The sequence below is a fragment of the Trichosporon asahii genome (genome assembly GCF_000293215.1).
Source record: "Trichosporon asahii var. asahii CBS 2479 unplaced genomic scaffold scaffold00050, whole genome shotgun sequence".
NCBI classification, from domain to species: Eukaryota; Fungi; Basidiomycota; class Tremellomycetes; order Trichosporonales; family Trichosporonaceae; genus Trichosporon; species Trichosporon asahii.
Genome location: NW_014040874.1, coordinates 2,112,896 through 2,121,196, shown reverse-complemented (window position 1 = coordinate 2,121,196; position 8,301 = coordinate 2,112,896). Strand labels below are relative to the sequence as shown.

At 59.2% G+C, this 8,301-nt stretch overlaps 4 protein-coding genes across 4 annotated transcripts; 2 read left to right on the top strand and 2 right to left on the bottom strand.

Moving 5' to 3' along the window:
• Window positions 1–1,105: 1,105 nt before the first annotated feature.
• Window positions 1,106–2,201, top strand: A1Q1_01985 (40S ribosomal protein S9-A; the record flags this gene model as incomplete). Its single annotated transcript, XM_014324993.1, has 3 exons — window positions 1,106–1,153; window positions 1,286–1,395; window positions 1,442–2,201. 3 exons carry the CDS (start codon window positions 1,106–1,108, stop codon window positions 2,199–2,201), a joined length of 918 nt encoding a protein of 305 aa, XP_014180468.1.
• A 281-nt stretch (window positions 2,202–2,482) lies between these two features.
• A1Q1_01984 (uncharacterized protein) lies at window positions 2,483–3,688 on the bottom strand (the record flags this gene model as incomplete). Its single annotated transcript, XM_014324992.1, has 8 exons — window positions 2,483–2,623; window positions 2,676–2,739; window positions 2,792–2,907; window positions 2,945–3,260; window positions 3,325–3,357; window positions 3,401–3,439; window positions 3,490–3,555; window positions 3,612–3,688. 8 exons carry the CDS (start codon window positions 3,686–3,688, stop codon window positions 2,483–2,485), a joined length of 852 nt encoding a protein of 283 aa, XP_014180467.1.
• A 465-nt stretch (window positions 3,689–4,153) lies between these two features.
• A1Q1_01983 (aspartate transaminase) lies at window positions 4,154–6,891 on the top strand (the record flags this gene model as incomplete). Its single annotated transcript, XM_014324991.1, has 3 exons — window positions 4,154–4,838; window positions 4,904–4,929; window positions 5,005–6,891. The coding sequence occupies 3 exons, from the start codon at window positions 4,154–4,156 to the stop codon at window positions 6,889–6,891; spliced, it is 2,598 nt and encodes an 865-aa protein (XP_014180466.1).
• A 541-nt stretch (window positions 6,892–7,432) lies between these two features.
• A1Q1_01982 (uncharacterized protein) lies at window positions 7,433–8,266 on the bottom strand (the record flags this gene model as incomplete). The annotated part of the gene is made up of 2 exons (XM_014324990.1): window positions 7,433–7,934; window positions 7,983–8,266. 2 exons carry the CDS (start codon window positions 8,264–8,266, stop codon window positions 7,433–7,435), a joined length of 786 nt encoding a protein of 261 aa, XP_014180465.1.
• Between the last annotated feature and the right edge of the window lie 35 nt (window positions 8,267–8,301).

The window sequence follows — 8,301 nt, the reverse complement described above, 5'->3', positions numbered from 1 at the left end:
CCCAACGGGTTTGATTTTCGGCGTTGTACACGAGGCGTTGCTCACGCGCGCGCTTCGCCACCCACATTGCTGCTGGGGCACTTGGACCCGAGATGGCGCCGGCAGATCAGATAATGGGAGGACAGTCTTGGCGATTATTCGGGAAGTAGCGAAGGGGTCATTGCAAGGCTCGTCGAAGCCCTGGGGGAAAGGAGGTCGAAAGAGCGGTTGGGGAAGGTTGACCATCTCTTTGCTGAAGCGGGGCGGCTATGTGGGCAGCGGCAGCCTGTCTTGTATTCTGAGGCCGGGGAAAACAACGAGGAAGGTGTTCTGTCGGCGGGAGTCGGATTGGTTAGCAAGAATTGATGAGTCCAGATGCAGTATGAGTGAGTGAAAGCATGATTCTGAACAGGAATGAGCCAGAGGCGCAGTCAGTCATGTCAGGGAGGGAGGGAAACATTGTCCGCTGAAAAAGAGATATGTCGATGAGGGAGATGTGAAGGAAGCAGCAACGTGATGTGCAATGCACAAGGAAAGAAGTGTCACATGCGCAGCCCCCAGTGACCGCGCCCGGTTGGCAAGGACAGCAAAGGATCGCCGCTAGCACTGCCCGGTCCGACAGCCTGGGTGAGAGCTTTGCCGCTGACGAGACACAGTCCACGAGGCGGCCCTGACGGTGTGCACGACGCCCCAGGTGAGCTGGACGGGTCGCTGGGTGAGCGGACTGGTCATGTCGCACATTGGCGCGCTAGCGCAGGTTCCTGTGCGCCCCAGTCCGTGGCGGCTAGCGCTGAGGGCTATCGTTCATGTGGCAGTTGGAGGTCGGTCGGATAGGTCACGATAAGTCAGAAGAGACCGAAGTCGCATTGTCAATATCGTCAAGTGGAGATGTCGGAGCTATGCATCGCAAATGTCGGAGTTAAGCATCAGCATCTCGTGGATCCGACGAGCCAAAACTGGAGTGCCTTAGATAGCACGTGACTTGTCGTTTAGTGAATTTTGGTTCCGCGTGTAGGTTGGCACCCTCCCCTGCCTGGCAGCCTCCCACCCCGTCCGCTCGCTGCACACTTCTACTCATCTACAGTCCGACTTGTCTCTTTCCAACCCTCAAAAACAGCAGTCCAATATGACGGCCGCCCCTAGGAAGCAGTCGAAGACGTACAAGGTCCCCAAGGTGCGTACCGACGAAATTTGGAGTTTCCGAGGACTATCTGGGCTTTTCCCGGCGCTCAAACGGTCCGTCGGCCGCCTCACAACAACGGAACTCCTCATTACGACGCGCAAGAGACGTTGCTGACAAGCCAAGCGTCCGTACGAGGCCGCCAGACTCGACGCCGAGCTCAAGGTGAGCAGAATACCGATGGACGGATCAAGAGAAGTTCTGGTCGGACGAATCGGAGGATGGAAGTTGGCGGGGTACGACCCGTGTTTCGACATGTCACTGCCGGTTTAGCTTTGCTAGCGGCGGCGTCGGATCGACTGCGACCGCATATGACGGAGAACGCACTGCCCGATGGCTGGAGAACTTGGAATATTTGGTTGGACGATTGTCGGCAGATGAAGTCAGACAGGATCAATGTTGGAAAATTTGGCGTGGCAGGAACAACGAGACGACCGATTTTGCGACCTCTCCGATATCGTTTACGCTGTTCCTCGACGACCAGAACTTCTCGAAAACTTGCTCCAGAAATCGCGCAATCACCGAGAGACGAAGTGCTAACATACAGCTCGCCGGCGAGTACGGTCTCCGCAACAAGCGCGAGATCTGGCGCATTCAGCTCACCCTCTCCAAGATCCGTCGTGCTGCTCGTGACCTCCTGAAGCTCGACGAGAAGGACCCCAAGCGTCTCTTCGAGGGCAACGCTCTTATCCGTCGTCTCGTCCGCATTGGTGTCCTTGACGACACCCGCATGCGTCTCGACTACGTCCTTGCCCTCAAGACCGAGGACTTCCTTGAGCGCCGTCTCCAGACCCAGGTCTTCAAGCTCGGCCTCGCCAAGTCTGTCCACCACGCCCGTGTCCTCATCCGCCAGCGCCACATCCGCGTCGGCAAGCAGGTCGTCAACGTCCCCTCGTTCGTCGTCCGTCTCGACTCGCAGAAGCACATTGACTTCTCCCTCAAGTCGCCCTACGGCGGTGGCCGCCCCGGCCGTGTTAAGCGCAAGCGCGCCAAGGCCGCCGAGGGTGCCGGCGGTGACGACGCCGAGGAGGACGAGGAGTAAACTACCAACCCACAAAGCTGGTTTTTTCTCGGACTCATTGTACATTGCGGCGGTGGGATGCATGACTGCCAGATCACACGGACCACTGATCGTTGCGGGATATGGGATGTCACATGCTGTTGAGGAAATGATCGTGCATGAGAGCGGGCTGTGATTGAAGCAGGCAGCGGGAGATGGGAGTGAACGGGGAGAGGAGGACAAAACCATCAGTCCTGGTGCCCTTAAAGCTGGCGCGTCAAGAAAATACATCTATCTGTTTTAATCGCTGATCTACATGACAATCACAGAGACGGCTTGGCCTTGGCAGACTCGTCTCCAAGTTGACCCTCAGAGATAACCTCGCCGTCCAGCTTCTCGGCGATTTCGCGGCCAAGCTCCTTGACACGCTCAACGTCATGGCCGATCAGGCTCACGTGCACACCCTTGTACAAGAACGGGTCTGTTGTCAGTTGATTCAAGCCGTGCAAAACTCACAAGATCCAACACGGATGCCCTCGTCCTTGACGCGCTTCTGAAGCTCCGTGAGGTAAGGTGCAATCTTCGACTCAGGTTGGCTGAACGTCAGCTCCAGTCTAACCTCCTCGGCTTACTTGGTGAAGATGAGATGGCGGAACGGCTTCGACGAAGCAGGCGGGAGGGGCAGATACGGCACGAGGCCGAGGAGGAGCTGCTGGAACAAGCTCGGAATGCCTGGGAAGACGCAGAGCTGAGAGGTCAGACTATCACAGCTCGTAAGGACTTACCTTTCCACCGAGGCGGAGAACGGGGACCCACTTGTCCTCCGAAACAAAGAGGAGCTCGCTGCGCGCGCCACCTTGTCCGTCACTTCCGTGCCCGCCCTTCGCGAGCGGGAACAGAGCCATGCGGTTGCGCGCCTCACGCTCCTCAGGCGACGCAGCCTCGAGCTCTAGCCGACGTTTCTCGGTCGTGAGCGCTGCCATGCGCCGCATCGTCTCCACATCGTGCTCGAGCGGGAGTCCGAACGCCTTGCCCAGTGACTCGTACGTAATGTCGTCGTGCGTGGGACCGATGCCACCAGAGGTCACAACAAAGTCATAGCTCTTCGTCATGCGACGAGCAGCTTCGATACTGACATAAGCTCCACCTGACTAGGGCAACTTACATTTCGTCTTCGTCGTCTGCAATGACTTCGATTCTCTTACTGAAGGTCAGTTGGAGTTCCACTGAATGCAGCTTACAGATCAATGCCGAGATCGAAGCAGAACTGCGCGAAGAAACTGGATATCAGCACAAGTCCACATGACGCAATGTCGTGTGAGGAGCTCACTTGCTGTTCGTGTCCTTCGTCTTGCCGTTCAACACCTCGTCTCCAATGATCAGACATCCGGCCGTCCTGGCGTCAGTGATGAATGCATCAGAAAACGCCTCATCCAAATTGTGGTGTCTCACTTGATGTATTTCCCATCGCCAAGAGGGTTGGGGACCGACGCCGGGTCCGTGACAGGGCACTCGGACTTTGTGCTCATCGCGCGGGAGTAAACAGAGGGGAACGAACGGAGAGTGTTAGACACAAAGGCTGATGACTGCAGCCTGGGGATCGAGCGAGAACAAGCAAGGACGGAGCGAAGGAGCATGAGCGAGAGTAGCTTGTCAATGCGTTCCCCACCACTCGGATGACGTCCATGGTAACCGAACAAGGCCATCTCCGGTTACTAACTCTGGTCTACTACAAGGGAGGACGAGATAAGGTGACCTCGGCCACTTGTCGTTGGGGGCGACTTTATTCTACCCGCCCCGTTACCCAAAATTGAACGCCACCAACATCGCGTCTGGAACCCAATAATCGCACCCAAGTTCGACCTTCAACGACACACAGCGCCGAGACGACTCGATAACGACCCCGCGATTCTTGCCCAGTGCGCAAGAGTGATACCGGGGCTCTCGGATGATATCAAAATCGTCTCAGAACCTCATTTTCGGACTTTAGCACTATGAGCGACAACGCCGGTTCTGGCGATTCCTCTGAACGGCCGGTCCACCCCGAGGACCCCACCACCCACAATGAGGACGAAGAGTTACACCGTGTCCTGCGAGAAGCCGCTGCCGCATCGGCGGCTGAGAACGGCACTGCAGGCCATGGCGAGGACCCGCACGACCAGGAGCTCAGTGCGGCCGACTTGGATGCGGGCCTGAGCTTAGCGGCTGCTTTAAGCGACTTGCCACCGGGCGACGATGAACTCGACCATGCTACCCCACAGTTCGACCCCGATACGCTTGCCAACCTCGCTGCTCTTAGTCGTATAGGTCACGACGATGAGGATGCCGATGGTGTCATGCACGCCGAGGAGGGGCACGTTGCGGACGACGCCGATCATGACTACTCGAGTCTCATGATTCCGCAGCCGTCGACGCTCACCAGCGAGCAGGTCCAGGAGTTCGTCGACAACCTTGGTACTGCCGAGCGAGAAGAGGAGGAAGAGGAAGACCACTCTCGCGCTGCGACCCCGGTTTCTACTGTCCCGACGGAACCGGTATCGGTCCGCGATACTATCACGGAGGTCCACACACCACGGACCGACATCAGCAGCGACCCGCGAACATACTACGAGGATGGCAAGCTGAAGCGTCGGCGAAACAGGACAGTGCTCAGCTGTACCGAGTGTCATAGGCGGAAACGTAAGTTTTGGAAGAATCAGGTGAACTGACAGCTCAGAACATTGTGACCGCAACATCCCATGTAGCCGGTGCATCAAGCGAGGTGTGCCCAGTATGTGCCGCATGGAGGCGCCCCCGATGCCGCAACGGAAACGGAAGAAGTGAGCTTCTCCACTTCTTGCTCTAGCTAACCGTCAGGATGAATGAGGACGTTCCTCTGAACTACGAGCTTGGTTTGCGAGTCCAAGCTCTGGAGTCGCTCATTCGCTCCGGATCGAACATGGACCCCGACGCCGCTTCGAACGCCGCCATGGAGACGATTATGCATGCGACTCGAGCTGCCAACCAGGGACAACCCGAGGCTGTCCACGCGCTTGCGCAGTTGACGAACGCCAGCTCCGGCATCGGTATCGGTGGCATGACGCAGGACGCTCAGAGCAGCCTGCTGTTGGACGTCTTGCAGCAGCTGTCGGCGGCGAGTATGGGCCGGCCGCCTTCGTTCACGAACGGCAACAGCAGCAGCGGGAACGCGGAGCTCCGTGATCTGTGGTCGAGCGTGCCGTCCGCGCCGGCCGAGCACTCGGTGCAGATCCAGACATCGTACATCGAAGACAACGCGCCAGTCAAGGTGAACTTGTCCCTGATGGGTTTCCGCGAGGACAACGGCAAGGTGTTCTTGCCACCGACAGTCAAGTACGCCGAGAAGAAGATGCGTGAGGAGACTGGCTTCCTGCAGGACTCGCTCCCGATCGAGGGATATGCGCCGTTCCTCGACTCGGCGACCAAGTTTGCGTACGGCGAGGACAGCCCCGTCATCAAGCACAAGCGCGTCGCGTCGATTCAGGCCATGTCTATTACGGGTGCACTGCGCCTTGCCTCCACGTTCCTCTCCCGCTTCCCGGCGCCGACAGGGCAACGGTCGATCTACATCCCGAACCCGACGAGCGACGAGGACATTGCGGCCTTGAAGGACGGCGGCCTCGACATCAAGGTGTTCCGGTACCTGGACCAGAAGCACGGCATGGTGGACTGGGACGGGATGCGAGACGACTTACAGGCTGCGCCGCCGCGATCTGCCGTGCTGCTCTTCGTGTCTGGCTCGGTCCCTACGGGCGCCGAGTTCACGGCCCCACAGTGGCGCATGGTCACCTCGCTGCTGCAGGAGCGGCAGCTGATTCCCGTCGTCGTGATGGCGTTCCAGGGCCTGTCAAGCGGGGACGTGAACCGCGACGCGCAACCGCTGCGCTTCATGGTGCACGAGAACGTGCCCGTCGTGCTCGTGCAGAGCTTCGACGCCATGATGGGCCTGTACTCTGACAGTCCCGCCGTCGTGTCCATCCCCACACCGACGACCGAGGACAGGGACCGCGTCGCGTCGCAGCTCCGCGCAACTGCGCGCGCGATGTACTTCCACCCGCCAGCCTGGGGCGCGCAGCTGGCGCACACGATCCTAAGCGACAAGAAGCTGTACCCTGCGTGGCTGAACGAGATCCGCGCGATGAGCGACCGCCTGCGCAGCGTACGCGAGAAACTGCACGACGTGCTCGTGAACAAGCTCAAGACGCCGGGCAACTGGGGCTACCTGAAGCGCGCGTCGGGGATGTACTGCACGCTCCTGATTCCGCAGGGCCAGACTGAGGCGCTGACGTCAAAGCGGCACATCCACCTGCTGCCCGACGGGTGTTTCTCGTTAGGATGTCTGAACGCACAACGTATTGACATGTTGGCGCGGTCCGTCGACTGGGTCGTGCGCGAAGGTATCCGCGAGGCAGAGGACCAGGCGCAGCAGGCCATCGCGATGGAGCTGGCGCTGCAGGCCGCCAAGGAGCAGCAGGCGCGCGAGGAGGCCGAGGCTGCCGCGGCTGCCGAGGCCGCTGCCGCCGCCCAGGCCCAGGCAGAGGACACGTTGCTGATGGAGGCGTCGATCCAGAGCGCGATCGAGGCGCAGCGCGTCGCAGAGGAGGAGGAGAGGAGGCAGCAGGAGGAGGCGAGGGAGCTCGAGGAGGAAGTGCGCAAGGCGGCCGAGAGGGCCGAGATTGCCCGGCAGGCGGAACTCATCTTGGCCACTATTTAGGGCTGGAGAGAGCATGCGCGTTCGCTAGGGCGGGGGAGACTGTGCATTCATCTTGTAGACTTACGCAACGACCCATCATATTGTATAACCTGTTGTTGAAATGTTACACTTTGCTTTTGTCAATCAATCGGTCTGCTAGATGTGTCCTCAGCTGAGCGCTAAGCGCGTTCATACCTTTAACTGAGAGGACCTGCTGGAGTCGGACAGGCTGATATCGGCGCCTGGAACGTCCGGAGAGGGACGAGGTACACTGTTGGAAGGGTGGGGGCCTCCACTTCAAGGTGCCCAAAGTGAGAGTCGGGTCACCTGCCCTGCCTCGCGCTGTCTGCCACGGGTCCTGGGCCTGAGCTGGTGATCACCTGACGCTCTGTAACTAGCTCCACCGAGCGACGACGACGACGGCCGTGCGAATTGCGGTTCCCGAGGTGTGAAAGACGTATAGATACATGCGCCTTGCGGACTCTGCTCCGCTTTGTTTTTGCTTGCTGTTGAGATAGACGAAATATGAAACAAGACCAGTTATTACGGAGAACTACTACATTTAGGCGGGAACAGGGATCTGGTTCTTCGGGCCGGGGTTGCCAGGCGAGAGCAGGATGACGGCGTACTTGCCCGAGATCTTCCATCCGGGCTCCTCCTCGTCGAGCTTCTCGCCGACACCCGAGGGGATGCCGACGACGACGTCCGACTTGATCGTTCGGAACGAGCAGACAGGCGGGGCACCCTCCTCCGATCCCAAAGGACCGATCGCCTGCGCGAACGGCGTGTCCATCGGCGCGTGGCAGTCGTACGTGAGCTTGCGGTGGTTGAGGTCACCCTTGTAAATGCAGAGGTCAGAGCCCTGCAGGTGCTGGAACAGGTCGGGAGCCTCGGACGGCAGGTGCCAGAAGGTGTAGCCGGTGATCCAGAAGGGGTGCTCCTCGTAGGACCAAACGCCCGACTCAGAGTACTTCTGCCAGCGGCGGCCCATCTGTCGCAGCGAGTCCATCTCCTCCTGCGACGCCTCAGGGAACAGGTTGCCATACACCATAACGTTAATGAGCCTGGGGTGTCAGCTTGGATGATCGCTTATCAGCTCGTGGTCGACTCACCAGTTCCAGTCCTTCTTGGTAACATCCGAGACGAACCAGGGAATGCGCTTGCCGTGGAACTTGACCTCCTTGCAGATACCGGCCTGGATGAGCCAGTCGGCAAAGACCAAGTCACAGTACAGCTCGAAACCGGCATTGTCGAGGATGAAGTCGATGCGGCCGCCCTTGAGCGAGAGGACGTAGTCGGCGAGGGCGTGGAGGTCGTTTCCGAGGATGTTCTTCTCCGTGGCAGCAAGGTGGTCGCCTCCGGTGGATTGGAGTGCCTTAATGTCCTCCTCGGTCATGTCGATCAGGAGTGACAGGTCGGTCGAGTTACCCC